The sequence below is a fragment of the Aethalodelphis obliquidens genome, unplaced genomic scaffold, assembly GCF_003676395.1.
Source record: "Aethalodelphis obliquidens isolate GAN/ISIS:26980383/991018 unplaced genomic scaffold, ASM367639v1 scaffold5, whole genome shotgun sequence".
In the NCBI taxonomy this organism is placed as follows: domain Eukaryota; kingdom Metazoa; phylum Chordata; class Mammalia; order Artiodactyla; family Delphinidae; genus Aethalodelphis; species Aethalodelphis obliquidens.
Genome location: NW_020837949.1, coordinates 71148574 through 71164800, shown reverse-complemented (window position 1 = coordinate 71164800; position 16227 = coordinate 71148574). Strand labels below are relative to the sequence as shown.

The following is a 16227-nucleotide window of genomic DNA, read 5'->3' as shown; positions in this document are numbered from 1 at the left end:
ATGTTTTAAAAACTTGTTCCATTTCTACTCAATTTTAAGTTAGTAAAGGCAATAGCCCGATATTGTTGCAAGATCTCTATCAAATGTCATAAAATGCCAACTCCAAGAAAGGGCACCACAATGAAGCCTAAAGGGCATGGCCACAATGTCCCACAACACATTTGACCCTCCTTATTTTATTTGATGTTGCAACATTTGGCTCTAATGTACCTAAGGCCCAAGCAGAAAAATAAAAGCACTTCCGTTTTCTTTGAATAGTCTGGAAATATCTTACTTCCAAATTATATTGATTTAAAAATTTCTCTTTTGTCATTTTTTTCTTATGGTTGGAATTTATGCTTGTGGGTTTGACTCATAAAACATCATCCAGAGGGCAGGAGAAGTCTACATACAATCTTCTGTGTGATAACGCACAAGATAATTAGGTAGTACCAAGAACGGTGGAAAACTATATTTGAGACAAAAAAATTCTGTATTAATGAAACAAATGCCACGTCCAAAACTGTAGACCAAAACACATTAACCTGATTTATCTTTTAAGATAAGAATAGCAAAAAGTCAAGTGGTTCTTGAAAGAAAGAGATAAAAAAAGAAGATAAAAAGTATCTACTAGAGTGTTTATATAAAATGGCACAAAGAAAGCATACCTAGTGATGTCTCAGAAAATAAGTTGCCAAGGTTGCTTCAACTTAGGAAACATAAAGTAGAGATTTAAGAAATTATTCTGATAGTTTAGATACGGCAATTTTGTATTGGCAGTTGGATAAGGAGAGAGGGGTGGAAAGGAAATTATTGGTTAGAAAGATTGGCACTGTACGGTGAATTCACCACATATTTACTAAGTGTTCCAGTTTGAGAATTAAGATGGTTTGAGAAATTGTTTCAACCCTGTTACAACCCTATTACCCTATCATTGAGGTCAAGTCGAAGCAGCCCCAGATCAAGAGTCTAAGGTTCAATTGTCTGACCCAACTATTTCCAGGATATTAATAACTGACTCAGGTGTTGCATAAACTATTACATAAAACCTGCCAGGTGTATCATAGAAAAAACAACAAACTTCCTGTGTGAGTATACCGTGTTCATCTAAAAAATTTATACTCTGGTCACATGACAATCATGCTGTGCTTCATGAAGCATTGATGGAGTAAAAGCAAGTTGGTAGGAGGCAAGGGCTATGATTTTCAATGTAAATATGACCAGGAAAGAAGCCACACATAGGCACCTACATATTTTAGTGAGGGTGTTGATGAAGATGATGTAATACTTACGATACTTCATTAAAAAGGCAGTGAATAGTACAAAATACTGCTGGAGACCAAAATATACTTGTGTCCTTTGTGAACACAAGACACATTTGATGATCATCATGACCATACTGATGATCAGTTTGGAAGACAACAATAAAATGCCTTCATTTCTTAGCATACATCATCTGGTTTTCATTTCTTTTGGAGGTGAAAATGCCCTCTTTATGGAATGGTTGAACAGGTGTGTTGTTTCCTACATCTTCTTTTCTTTTTTTTTTTTTTCTTCTCTTTTCTAAGTCAAGTGATTGCATTCCTGAAGCAGGAAAAGAATGTTAAGATAGATGCTGCTAGAAGTGACAATGTCCAACTCTTGACAGAGTGATTATTTCAAGCTCAGAATGAATCACTTTTAAGACAGAAACCTTTGGCTTGTTTGTTTTTGTGGTTATTAGGCATTTAATACTTCCACTGAGACAAAGTGAGAGTAAACTTTCTAAAGATCGACAGTAAAAAATATTTAAATAAATTGTCTTAAACGTAAATGCTAGGACAAAAAATAAGTATAAAAGTGCTGATTGGAGAGAAATTTTCTCCCAGGAGAACTTCCACTGATCATTTTATTTCACTTCCATATGGAATTTGTAAAGAAACCTAGTAAATCCACAAAGCTTTGAGAATGACCTTTGGAAATAGGACAGTACTGAATTGTTGGGCAAGACCAGCCCTATAGTTTCTGAAATGTTCCTGTGAGGAGATGTTGTCCTGCTTTTAAATCTACCATGTTGCCAGTGAGAGGTGTGGGAGAATTTTGCAAAGGGTTATAGTCAAAACTGAAGGCAAGATTTCAGTTCCTACAATTGATAATGGAAATGCGATTTACAATAGTTTTTCATAAGTATCTCTGTTTTCTCCAAAAGCTGACTTCTATCTCCACTATTGGTGGTGTAAATTTGTTAAAATATTTTAAAATGTTTCATCTCAAAATGTTCTCATTTACTAAGCAATGATTAAATAGCCTCTATTACCATTTGAGGTCCATTTTACTTATTATTTAATAAAACTGTCTGGTTTTCAATTTAATATACAACCCCAGATTGTACTATATAATTGAGAAAATTTTCTTACGTTTTCTTTTTGGACTTATTATCAAATCTTATTAAAGTCCTGGCATTGTTTAGTAATAGATTTCTCAAAAACCTTTATTTTTATTCCTCATATATGAGTTATTATGAGATTGTGAGAAAGCCTATGTGATTATCCTTCAAAGCATGGATCAGAAAGAGATATATTATTGGTAATGCCTAAAGAGGAGTTTTTCTTATAGGCTCTTACACGGAACTATTGTGAGCAATAAAAATTAAATGTATAAGTGAAGAAAACTATACCAAGTGAAACTACCCTTTTAAAAAGTACTGTTCTATTTCAAAAGAAGTGTTGATATTCTCCAAAAGCCTCCATTCTGTCCCTGAGGGCTACATTACATCTTGTAACGATATAATCAAAAAGCACTGGCATTCTGTTCTTACAACTACATTCAGCTGTGATTAATCCTCTCCATAGTTTATCTGTCTCTCTCTGTATCCTAAAGACTCTAACTGCAACCAATTGGGTACCATATCACTTGGAAGGATGTGTGATTAACTCATTAATGTGTCATATTTTAAATCTAAATAACCTTGGAGATGTCCTACTGATTTGGCTTTATCAGATTGATGGCTATGCCTAAGTATGTGGTAAAATAACTGCAGGAAACTTCAGTAAATTAGTATGTTTGCATTATACTGTTTCATTTTCTTATTCAAAATCTAAAAACTATCTGGGACGACTGAGAGGAATAATAGAGATTTGTAATTATGAAGTTGATTTTAAAAAGTCACAATTATGTTTCCACTTACCGTATGTTATAGCTTTCCTTTTTAAAGGGTGGGAGTTGTCTTCTGTTTTTAAGCCTTTGGTTTCTTTAAGTAAAATCTCCTCAAGTAATTACGGCAAAAACAACAAGAGCTAGGAAATATGATTGGCATGAATTTCTCTAAAAATGTCATGGAAAAAATTCATTACTATTGTGAATCTAGATTGACCTTACCCTTATGCAATGAAAGTAATTTTTTAACTAATACTGAGTTACATTCCATTTCAGATTTCCTATTTCAAAGGGTGTCTCAAATTTCTAAGATGTTAAACCAAGTATTGAGCCATTTTTGTATATGTAATAAAAGTCTTTAAAATTAAAATGGTAATCCTAAAAAAACCAAATGCATGAAAAATATGGTCTGACTGTATAACAAAAGGGAGTTATATAATTCTACTTGAGTGAAATCTTTCATCTTTGATTTACAGGTTGGAGTCCTCTTTAACTAAAACCATATTGTCCCATATCTTTCATATCATGGCCTTCCCTAAAACCTTGTTTTAATTAAGGTTTCTTTCAGATTTTTGAATAAAAGCATGACAATCTTCACTTATGGCTTTAATATATCCTTTGAGTTAGGAAAATATATAAAAAGAAACATCAACTCTTTTGAAAGCATTGTCAGATATTAAATACTGCGAGGTATTCTACATCAGTGTCTTTAGGTGTCTGAGTTATACATTGAAATAGAATTTGGGGAGGTAGGGGGATAACCTACTTATATTTAGTAAGTTGCTTTTAATCTCAGAAATAAATGTCCTATATTTTTAGCCTTTAACACTAAGGCAACATGTGTAAAGGTTAAGTTCGTGTTGTTTTTTTCACATGAAGGCACAACTTCAAGGATAACTCAATTCAAGGTGACTTCAAATAAGCAATGCCTTCATTAACACATTTCAAAGATCTAGAAAATTCAGTAACATTGCTTAAGCCCTCAATGGTTTTACAGCTAAAAGAACACATCAGACCAAGCAGCTGTGTTAACCTGGGAAGCAAGAAAATAAACTGAGTCCTCAAAGCTCCTGAGTAATTGGGGAGATTATGGGTAATCCTCGTCTTTTTTTGTAGGAAGGAAGGATGAAAGGCAAGAAGAAAGGAAGTGATGGAAAGCAGAAAAATAAAAGTGAGAGAATAAGTTCTTGATAGATTTGGAACAAATTAAGATGGCCTTTGAAAAGTTATGCACTTTTCAAAGACACTGAAAATCCTCCGTGGAACATATGCTCAGAGCTACTGTCACCAGAGCAAGGGATGTATGAGGGAGGAAGGAGACTTCATCCTAAATCAACTGCAAATCTCCTGTGTGTGAGAACACAGAGAGGGATGTTAGGGAAACAGGGTAATTTTTCTCAAAAAATGTGATATAAAATATTGCACCATTACATAAAATGTGTGAGGTTGCTTTGGCATTGGACTTTGAGATACACTGTGGTTTATTCCGCTGAAAAAAGCCTCATCCTCGTTCCTCCATCTTGGACTCTTCCTAGCAAGAGTTGAACCATATGTTAAAACAAAGGCCAAAAACAAACAAAACAAAACAAAAAAAACCCCCGTGATCTGTCGGGAATTGCTGTCCTTTCATAGCTGAAAGCAAATCCTGTAAACAATTTACGACTGTGTGACAAAAAAGTTCCCAATAAAAAAACTGATCAGAATGTCAGGAATGAGATTTCTCAGGTTTTGCCCAAAATTTCGCTGGCTGTCATACCATCTGTAATTAACAGTATCTAACGCTGTACTGGATGTTTCTAGTTCATACTTTGGGCCTGGGAGTGGGTCACCCAGCATATTAAAAGCACTCTGGAAGCAGTTTCTTCCAATCGTGGTTTACTGTAACTTTAGAATCATAGCGGTTACTTTTAAGGAATCTTTAATGCCCTTTCAAGTCCATCCAAAGAACAAGTGAAGCTGCTGTTCAGAATTTTGTGCCCAGTGTTTATGTTCCATGGAATCTGTGCCACCCAGGCAGCAGACAAGACATGTCTGAGGGTGCTGGGGTGGCGGGGGGATATGCAATGATGTCACACACAGGAAATATCGGGGGTGGGGAAGGCTGGGGAGGACTTGGCGCTTCACAAGGCTGGCTCCTCTTCCATAGGCTCGCCAGCAGTTCTGTAAAAATAAACAGGCAATCAGAATACAGCATAAGAGTACACAATGACATTGTAGATTTTCATGCATAATCAAAGCTGATTTTTCAGCTCTCTCTGATGTTTATTTGTGTTATTCCGTTATCCATAAATAGAGTTTCTTTCCTAGGAAGTATAAACAAATGTCAAGTGGAAAAACATTTTCGATCCAAGCAATCATTGGAAATGTTCCTGTTTATATTAAAACATGTCAGAATATTTTATAACTCTAGATTCCAAAATGTACATGTTTTGTGTCTAGTACAGTCCAATAATTTATTGAAAAAATTAACTATGATATTTTATTTTAGGAGCAATTACAGTGATTTCCTATGGAACCAGTTTGCTAACGAGAGCAAAGGACCCAGCTAGCTTCTGGAGGAGACTCACCAGGGCTCTGGTTTTTTTGCTTCTGTTCTTTCATAACTGGATTGGCTGCCTGCCGGAGGCATTTCAAATCAAATTCTGAATCTGATTAGCAAATCACTGCTACAGACCCAGCGTTTTTACAAGAAACGCACTATGGTAGTGTGTAAATAGTTTTTATTCGGCATCATCTGAGGGGTGTTCTGCTCTGGCAAAACCAAAACTAATTGCTTGAAAATTTATACTTGAGATTTAACCTTAATTTAGTAACACTCTGAGGGTGTTTTAAGGCAAACTTTTAGAATGATTTTTAATTTAGTCAAAAGGACAAGTCGTAGCAGGAATCCAAATGCATGAGGTAGCTGGATTGCTGAGGGAAGAACGCTGGGGTTTGAGATGCCGGGAGAATTGAGTATGAGTCTGGGCTCTGTGATTTGCTAATGTTGCAACTGCGAATGTTGTAACTATACTTCTGTGAAGCTGTGGTTTCATGTTTAAAACCCGTGAGGAAAAAAGATGTTCCTTACAGAATCAGTGAAGGTTAAAAAAATAAAGGAGATAAAATGGACTTCTAAACAATACACACTACGGGGCAGTAGTTATTTAACTCTGGATTTGTCCCCTCATCATCTAACATATGTATAAAACTGTGTTGAATGGTACACAGGTACAGAGTTATGCCTGTGCTACCATAAGGAAATGCAATATTGGGAAGATAGTTCTCTCTGGGTGGTGGAATAATAGGTAGGTGGTTTAAATTTTCTTTTTCATACTGTTTTTCTACTTGCCAGTATTCTATAATGAATTACTTTTCTATTAGAACAAATTGCTATATTTGGAACACTGTTGTTAATGAAGAAAAATGAACAATTTAGCCATGTTATTTTACAGATATATGAAGAAAAAACCAAGATTTCTGTGTATCTACAAATAAGGTAGTTGCCATTTTAATTTAGCATTTTTATAATAAATTTAAAACACTGAAAGATTTTATCCATGGAACAGTAATAAAAAAGATTTTAATGCATCCTCTAAAGAATGAGAAATATTAGGTATTCATTATTTAACATTACTAAAAGGAGAGAGTTCCAAATGAGTCCATGTGGAATACTTAAAAAAAAATTCTTAGGAAGTTATAGCCTGTCCAACAGTATACTGGATAAGGAGGTTGTGAGAAAGTGTTTAGAGCTGCTATATAAGATAAAAGCTATTTAAGTGAGTCATACTCTATTAAAATCTTTCCAAACTAAAATTATCAGCATTCCCACAGGAAAATTTTTAAATTAAGGAAAACATTTAAGTAACTAAACTGATTTATACGTAAACATGCAAACTTATTTACATTTGAGAATATGTGGATTATACAGGTATAGAATCCTCAAACTAGATACTCCAATGGAGACTGAATTCTCCTATTTACTTTTTCCAAACTTTATTGAGATACAGTCGGCATATAACATTGTATAAGTTTAAGGCAATGTGACGATTTACCACAATAATATATCCTTCACCTCCCATAACTACCATTTTTGTTGTTATGATGAGAACATTTAAGATTTACTCTCATAGCAAATTTTGAGTATACAATACAGTATTGTTAGCTGTAGTAATCATGCTGTATATCAGATCCCCAGAACTTATTCATCCTATAACTGGAAGCTTGTACCTTTTGATCAACATCATTCCATCTCCTCTATCTCCCAGCCCCTGTCAACCATCAATCTACTGTTTCTATGAGTTCAACAATTTTTTTCCCAGTTTTATTGTAAATAACTGACAAACCTCACTGTATCAGTTTAAGGTGGAGAGCATGATAGTCTGACTTACATATATTGTGAAATGATTACCACAATAGGTTTAGTTAACATCCATCATCTCATATAGAGAGTTCAATGTTTTTAGATTTCACATATAAGTGAGATCATATTGTATTTATCTTTCTCTGTCTTAGCATAATGCTCTCAAGTTTCACCCATGTTGAACCTTCTTTTTTATGGCTGAATAATGTTCTGTTGTATGTATATACCACATTTTCTTTGTCGATTCATCTATCACTGGACGCTGAGGTGGTTTCCTTGTCTTGGCTATTGTAAATAGTGCTGCAATGAACATGAGAGTGCAGATACCTCTCCAAGATAGTGATTTTGTTCTCTTTGGATATATACCCAGAAGTGGGATTACTGGATCACATGGTAGTTCTACTTTTACTTTCTTGAGGAACCTCCATACTGTTTTCCATAGCAGCTGCATCAATTTACATTCCCATCAACAGTGCAAATAGATCACTTTCTCCATATCCTCACTAATTTGTTATCTCTTGTCTTTTTGATGCAAGCTGTTTTAGCACATGTGAAGTGATATCTCGGTGTGGTTTTGCTTTGCATTTCCCTGATAATTAGTGATGTTGAGAACCTTCCCATGTACCTGTTGGCTATTTGTATGTCTTCTTTAGAAAAATATCTATTCTGGTCCTTTTCCTTTTTTTTTTTTTTTTTTGTGGTATGCGGGCCTCTCACTGCTGTGGGCTCCCCCGCTGCGGAGCACAGGCTCCGGACGCGCAGGCCCAGCAGCCACAGCTCACGGGCCCAGCCGCTCTGCAGCATGTGGGATCCTCCTGAACCGGGGCACGAACCTGCGTCCCCTGCATCGGCAGGTGGACTCCCAACCACTGTGCCACCAGGGAAGCCCCCCTTTTCCTATTTTTAAATTGAGTTAATTTATTCACTTATTTATTGCTATTGAATTGTATGAGCTCCATATATATTTTGGATATTAACCCCTTATCAGATACATGGTTTGCAAATATTTTCTTGTATTTCATAGGTTGCCTTTTCACTTTGTTGATTCTTTGGCTGTGCAAAAGTTTTTAGTTTGACGTCATTGCACTTGCTTTTATTTTTTAGTAAATTTATTTATTATTTTTAATTTTTGGCTGCGTTGGGTCTTCGTTGCTGCACGCGGACCTTCTCCAGTTGCGGCGAGCAGGGGCTACTCTCTGTTGCGGTGCACGGGCCTCTCACTGTGGTGGCCTCCCCTGTTGTGGAGAGTGGGCTCCAGGCATGCGGGCCTCAGCAGTTGTGGCTCGCGGGCTCCAGAGCGCAGGCTCAGCAGTTGTGGTGCATGGGCCCAGTTGCTCCACAGCATGTGGAATCGTCCCGGACCAGGGCTCGAACCTGTATCCCCTGCATTGGCAGGTGGATTCTTAACGACTGTGCCACCAGGGAAGCCCCTGCACTTGCTTATTTTTGCCTTTTTTACTTTTTCTTTTGTTGTCATATCCAGAAAATTAATTGTAAAGACCAAAGTCAAGGAGCTTTTTTTCTTTGTTTTCTTCTAAGAGTTTTATAGTTTCAATTCTTACATTTAAGTTCTTAATACATTTCCAGTTAATTTTTGTGAGTGGTATAAGGTAGGGGTCCAGTTTCTTTCTTTTGCATATGAATGAATGTCCAGTTTTCCCAACACCATTTATCAAAGAGATTATTGTTAGCACATTGAGTATTCTTGACTTCCTTGTCAAATATTAGTTGACAATATATGTGAGGGTTTATTTGTGGGCTCTCAATTCTGTTCCATTGGTCTATGTGTCTGTTTTTATGCCAATGCCATACTCTTGATTACTACAGCTTTGTAATATTTGAACTCAGGATGTGTGAAGCCTCCAGCTTTGTTCTTGCTCAAGATTGCTATGGCTATTCAGGGTCTTTGGTAATCCCACTGAATTTTAGGATTTTTTTTCTATTTCTGTGAAAAATGCCATTGGAATTCTGAGAGGGATTGCATTGAACCTATCAGTGACTTTGAATAGTGTGGATGTTTTACCAATATTAACTCTTCTGATACATGAATGTGGAGTAGCTTTCCATTTATTTGTGTCTTCTTCAATTTGTTTCATCAGATCTTACTGGTTTTGGTATATAGATCTTAGTTTTTATCCTGAAAGTTTACTGAATTCATTTATTATTACTAGCCATTTTTTTTTTTTTGGTGGAGTCTTTAGGATTTTTTACATACAAGTACAGGATCATGTTAAGAAACCCTTGTCTTGTTTCTCATCTTAGAGGGAAATCTTGCAGCTTCTTACTGTTGAGTATGAATGATGTTAGCTGTGGGTTTGTCATATATGGCTTCTATTATGTTGAAGTATGTTCCTTCTATACCCAATTTGGTTGAGAGTTTTTATGATGAAAGAATGTTGAATTTTGTCTGCTGCTTTTTATGCATCTATTGAAAAGACAATGATTTTTATCTCATTAATGTGGTGTATCACATTCATTGATTTGCATATGTTGAACCACCCTCGCTCCCAGGGATAAATCCCACTTGCTCATGGTGTATGATCTTTTTAATGTGCTGTTGAAATTGGTTTGCTAGTATTTTGCTGAGGATTATTGTATCTATGTTCACCAGGGTTATTGGCCTATAGTTTTCTTTTCTTGCGGTATCCTTATCTAGCTTTGGTATCAGGGTAGTGGCTGCATAAAATGAGTTTAGGAGTGATAGATTCCCTAAATCAGTAAATCAGATATTCAGATACAAATGACGAGTCCCTGGTCAGGGAACTAAGATCCTACATGCTGCAGGACAACTAAGCCCACGCGCCACAAGTGCCGCAACTACTGAGCCTGCACGCCACACCTAGAGAGCCCGTGTGCCACAAACTGCAGAGCCCAAGTGCTCTGGAACCCACGTGCCACAACTAGAGAGAAGCCCATGTGCTACAACTAGAGAAAAGCCCACGCATCTCAATGAAGAGCCCACATGCCACAACTAAGACCTGACGCAGCCAAAAAAAATAAAAAAGAGAAACAGATGACCAGAAAGTGGGATTGTCACTTACCCCAAGTCCCATGGTGAGTCTGGGAGGTGGGACCTTGTGAAAAGACAGCTATGACAGGTAATGTCTCTCAGACACCAGTTTTTGGGTGGGGAGGGAGGGCGGGCTTTCAATTTTTTGGATGAGTTAGAGAACTGGTGTTAATTCTTCTTTAAATGTTTGGAAGAATTCACCAGTGAAACCATCTGGGACTGGGCTTTTCTTTTTGGAGAGGTTTTGGTTTACTGATCCAATCTTATTATTATTGGTATGTTCAGATTTTCTATTTTTTTCATGATTTAGTCTTGGTAGGTTGTATGCTTCTAGGAACTTACTCATTTCTTATAGGTTGTCCAATTTGTTGGCATATAATTGTTCATAGTAGTCTCTTGTGATGGTTTGTATTTGTGTGGTATCAGCTATAATGTCTCCTCTTTCATTTATAATTTTATTTATTTGAGTCCTCTCTCTTTTCTTCTTGGTAAGTCTAAAGGTTTGTCAATTTTTAAAATCATTTTAAAAAACCAACTGTTAGTTTTGTTGATCTTTTCTATTGCTTTTCTATTATCTGTTTCATTTATTTCTGCTCTGATTTTTGTTATCCTAACTTTGGGGTTAGTTTGTTGTTCATTTTCTAGTTCCTTAAGCTGTAAAGTTAGGTTGTTTATTTGAGGGTTTTTTTTAATGTATGCATTTATTGCTGTAAATTTGCCTCAGCACTGCTTTTGCTGCATCCCATAAGTTTTGTTATTCTGTGTGTCCATTTTTGTTTGTTTCAAGATAACTTTTGATTCTCTTTGATTTCCTCTTTGATCCATTAGTTATACAGGAATGTGTTGTTTAGTTTCCACACATTTGTGAATTTTCCAGTTTTCCTTCTGTTACTGATTTCTAATTTCACACCACTGTGGTCATAAAAGATACTTAGTATGATTTCACTCTTTTAAAATTCACTAAGACTTGTTCTGTGACCTAACATATGACCTATCCTAGAGAATGTTCTATGTGCACTTGAGAGGAATAGGTATTTTCCTGCCGTTGCATGGAATGTTCTGTATATGTCTGTTAGGTACATGTGATATAAAGTATAATCCAGTCCAATGTTTCCTTATTGATTTTCTGCCTGGATAATCTATCCATTGTAGAAAGTGTGGTATTGAAGTTCCCTACTATTATTGTACTATTGTCTATATTATTCCCTTCAGATCTGTTAGTATTTGCTTAATGTATTTAGATGCTCGGATGTTGGGTGTATATGTATTTAAAATTATCATATCCTCTTAATGAATTGATCCCTTTATCACCATATGATGACCTTCTTTGTTTTTTGTTACAGTTTAGACTTAAAGTCTATTTTTCTTCCAGATATAAGTATAGCTACTCCTGCTCTATTTTGTTTTCTATTTGCATGGAATATCCGTTTCCATACCTTCACTTGGAGCCATTTACATTTAAAATAATTATTGATAGTTAGCAACTTACTATTGCCACTTTTGTTAATTGTTTTCTTGCTGTTTTGTACTTACTTTGTTCATTTCTTCCTCTCTTAATGTCTTCCTTTTAAACTGATGACTTTCCATAGTGGTATGCTTTAATTCCCTTCTCTTTATCTTTACCTATCTACCATAGGTTCTTTTTTTTTTAAAAATAAATTTATCTATTTTTGGCTGCATTGGGTCTTCATTGCTGCATGCGGGCTTTCTCCAGTTGCAGCGAGTGGGGGCTACTCTTTGTTGCAGTGCACGGGCTTCTCATCACAGTGGCTTCTCTTGTTGCAGAACACAGGCTCTAGGCTCACGGGCTTCAGTAGTTGTAGCATGTGGGCTCAGCAGTTGTGGCTCGTGGGCTCTAGCGCCCAGGCTCAGTAGTTGTGGTGCACGGGCTTAGTTGCTCGGCAGCATGTGGGATCTTCCCGGACCAGGGCTTGAACCCGTGTCCCCTGCATTGGCAGGGGGATTTTTAACCACTGCGCCACCAGGGAAGTCCTACCATAGGTTTTTGCTTTGTGGTTACCCGGAGGCTTACTTGAAACATCTAATAGATATAACAGTCTAATTTTAAGCTGACAACAACTTAACTTTAATTGCATACAAAACTCTACCCTTTTACTCCTCCTGTCTATAGTATTTTTTTTAACATCTTTATTGGGGTATAATTGCTTTACAATGGTGTGTTATAGTTTGTTTTTTTTGTTTTTAATTTTATTTATTTATTTTTGGCTGTGTTGGGTCTTTGTTTCTGTGCGAGGGCTTTCTCTAGTTGTGGCGAGCGGGGGCTACTCTTCATTGCGGTGCACAGGCCTCTCACTGTCGCAGCCTCTCTTGTTGCGGAGCACAAGCTCCAGACATGCAGGCTCAGTAGTTGTGGCTCATGGGCCTAGTTGCTTCACGGCATGTGGGATCTTCCCAGACCAGGGCTCGAACCCGTGTCCCCTGCATTGGCAGGCAGATTCTCAACCACTGTGCCACCAGGGAAGCCCTATAGTTTGTTTTTGATGTCATGATTTTTTTTTTAATATTGTGTATCCATGAACAAATTACTGTAGCTGTAGCTATTTAAAATACTTTTGTCCTTTAACCTTTATCCTAGAGTTAAGTGTTTAACACATCACCATATTATACTATTAGAGTATTCTGAATCTGACTATATACTTACCTTTGCCAGTGTGTTGTACATTTTCATATGTTTTCATGTTAGTAGTTATCGTACTTTCTTTTCAGTTTGAAGGACTCCTTTCAGCACTTATTGTAAGGAAAGTCTTGTGGTGATGAACTACTTCAACTTTTTTTTTTGTTTGGGAAAGTCTTTTTATCTCACCTTAATTTCTAAAGGAAAACCTTGCCAGGTAAAGTAGTCCGGTTGGCAGTTTTTTTCTTTCAGCACTTTGAACATATCATCCTACTCTCTCCTGGCAGGTCTTTGTGTGGGGAGAGAGGCTCAGTTCTCCTGTTCTACCGTCTTGGTGATGATACTCCCTCCATCTGAATTTTCCTACTTCTAACCCAAAGCCACAGCAAGATGATCTTCCCCCCACATCCAGGACTCAGTTGTGGCTGGAATTTCAGAGACAGTGGTAAGTGTCTGTGCATTCTCCAGACATCCGTCTTAGGCTTTGAGGAGGTAAGCGAAGTGTCTTAGCACAAACCATTCACTGCAAAATGGAACTTCTTCTCTTCTAACATGGGGACTTTCAGGTACAATATAAAGCTTTCCATCAGATGCTTGTCTTTGCTTTCCTCCCCTCAAAGTCATTTCATATTAACCACTTTTTTGGAAAATAGTTAATTAACTGCTGCCACATTCTAATGAAACAAATACACATAACCAGCCAAATCTCTCAGTGTCTTGCAACACAGAAGTTTTATTACTAGTATAGCAAGTAGGAAAATATCCTGGATTTCAAGGTAGATTTCACAAGGTAGATGTATTTAGGTCCCAACTCTGCCATTTTTAAAATTTAACTTTGAGCAAGTCATCGTCCCTAGATTCTCAGTTTTCTCTTTAAAACTGAAATAATAATCCACGACCTGCTCTCTGGGTGTTCTCATATCCATAGCTCTCAGTGGATTTAGTATTATCTTTACTTAATCCCTGTCCCTAGGTAACTGTTAAATGTCTACATATTTTTTTAAGTTAATTTAAGAAGTCATCTTCATGAAACACTTAGAAAGTGAACTGGTCAGGGATGACCCTTTAATGGCTGTTTTGGGTGAAAGAGTAAGAAGCAGTACTCTTGAAATGTGGGGGGCTCCCCACTTCAATCATTTATAGACAGATACCAAGGTTATCTTGATTAACAAAAACACAGCTGTGGAAAGGGCTGGGTGAAGGGGAGAGATAATCTTCAATATTTGGATTTAATTCCTTTTTCAGTTAGGTGAGGTAGAGACATAGGAAGGTCAGGAATAAATGTAAAATAAAACATTCAAAGATAAATTTTAGTACAATAGTTCAGCTGATTGAAAGACACAAACTTCTGCTATAGCAAGTAGAAGTGAACACAGATGGTCCTTTATTGATGAAGGGCAAAGATTTCATATATTAAGGGAAGGATCAGTTAGGTCCAGCAGTCATAGTAGTTTAGATAATTTGCAAAAATAAAAAGCAGAAAGAAAAAATTTGAGATAAGATATAACATAAAATTATATTCTTGTATTTTCCCTTAAAGGGGTATTTCATTTCCTATGATTTTTAAAGCAGTATCTGTTAATTTATATTAATGCTATTATTATTTTTTATTTTATTTTTTTTTGTGGTATGCCGGCCTCTCACTGTTGTGGACTCTCCCGTTGTGGAGCACAGGCTCCGGACGCGCAGGCTCAGCGGCCATGGCTCACGGGCCCAGCCGCTCTGCGGCACGTGGGATCTTCCCGGACCGGGGCACGAACCCGTGTCCCCTGCATTGGCAGGCGGACTCTAAACCACTGAGCCACCAGGGAAGCCCAACAACATTATTTTTAAAGACACATTTCCTCTTGGTTTATTGATTTAATTTAATCCCTATACTTTCCTCTTCCTTCTCCAAGGCAAGCAATCTAATTCCTATTTGTTTGTTTTTTCAGTGAAAACATTTTAATTTTTAGTATTGATTATTTTCTAGTTTCATAGCTTCACAGAGGGGAATTTTTTTTGAATTTTATTTATTTTATTTTATACAGCAGGTTCTTATTAGTTATCCATTTTATACATATTAGTGTATATATGTCAATCCGAATCTCCCAATTCATCGCACCACCACCCCACACCCCCACTGCTTTCCCCCCTTGGTGTCCATACGTTTGTCCTCTACATCTGTATCTCAGTTTCTGCCCTGCAAACCAGTTCATCTGTACCATTTTTCTAGGTTACACATATATGCATTAATATACGATATTTGTTTTTCACTCTGTATGACAGTCTCTAGATTCATCCATGCCTCTATAAATGACCCAATTTCGTTCCTTTTTATGGCTGAGTAATATTCCATTGTATATATGTACCACATCTTCTTTATCCAGTCATCTGTTGATGGGCATTTAGGTTGCTTCCATGACCTGGCTATTGTAAATAGTGCTGCAATGAATATTGGGGTACATGTGTCTTTTTAAATTATGGTTTTCTCTGGATATATGACCAGCAGTGGGATTGCTGGGTCATATGGTAATTCTATTTTTAGTTTTTTAAGGAACCTCCATACTCTTCTCCATAGTGGCTGTATCAATTTACATTCCCACCAACAGTGCAAGAGGGTTCCCTTTGGTCCACACCTTCTCCAACATTTGTTGTTTGTAGATTTTCTGATGATGCCCATTCTGACTGGTGTGAGGTGATACCTCATTGTAGTTTTGATTTGCATTTCTCTAATAGTGATGTTGAGCAGCTTTTCATGTGCTTCTTGGTCATCTGTATGTCTTCTTTGGAGAAATGTCTATTTAGGTCTGCCCATTTTTGGATTGGCTTGTTTGTTTTTTTAATATTGAGCTGCATGAGCTGTTTATATATTTTGGAGATGCGTTTGCAAATATTTTCTCCCATTGTGAGGGTTGTCTTTTTGTCTTGTTTGTAGTTTCCTTTGCTTTGCAAAAGCTTTTAAGTTTCATTAGGTCCCATTTGTTTATTTTTGGTTTTATTTCCATTACTCTAGGAGATGGATCAAAAAAGATCTTGCTGGGATTTATGTCAGAGTGTTCTTCCTATGTTTTCCTGTAAGAGTTTGATAGTGTCCGGTCTTACATTTAGGTCTCTAATCCATTTTGAGTTTATTTCTGTGTATGG

The 16227-nt window shown here is 36.7% G+C and overlaps 1 protein-coding gene across 10 annotated transcripts in view; it reads right to left on the bottom strand.

The window, feature by feature from the left end:
* Positions 1-1068: 1068 nt before the first annotated feature.
* HDAC9 (histone deacetylase 9) overlaps positions 1069-16227 on the bottom strand; it is a 581092-nt gene continuing 565933 nt past the window's right edge. For all 10 annotated transcript variants that reach the window (XM_027102607.1, XM_027102608.1, XM_027102611.1 and 7 more), the window contains one exon: positions 1069-5274. In XM_027102607.1, the coding sequence (XP_026958408.1) occupies positions 5235-5274 (40 nt within the window). In that variant the 3' untranslated portion in view covers positions 1069-5234. The remainder of the gene's footprint in view (positions 5275-16227) is intronic.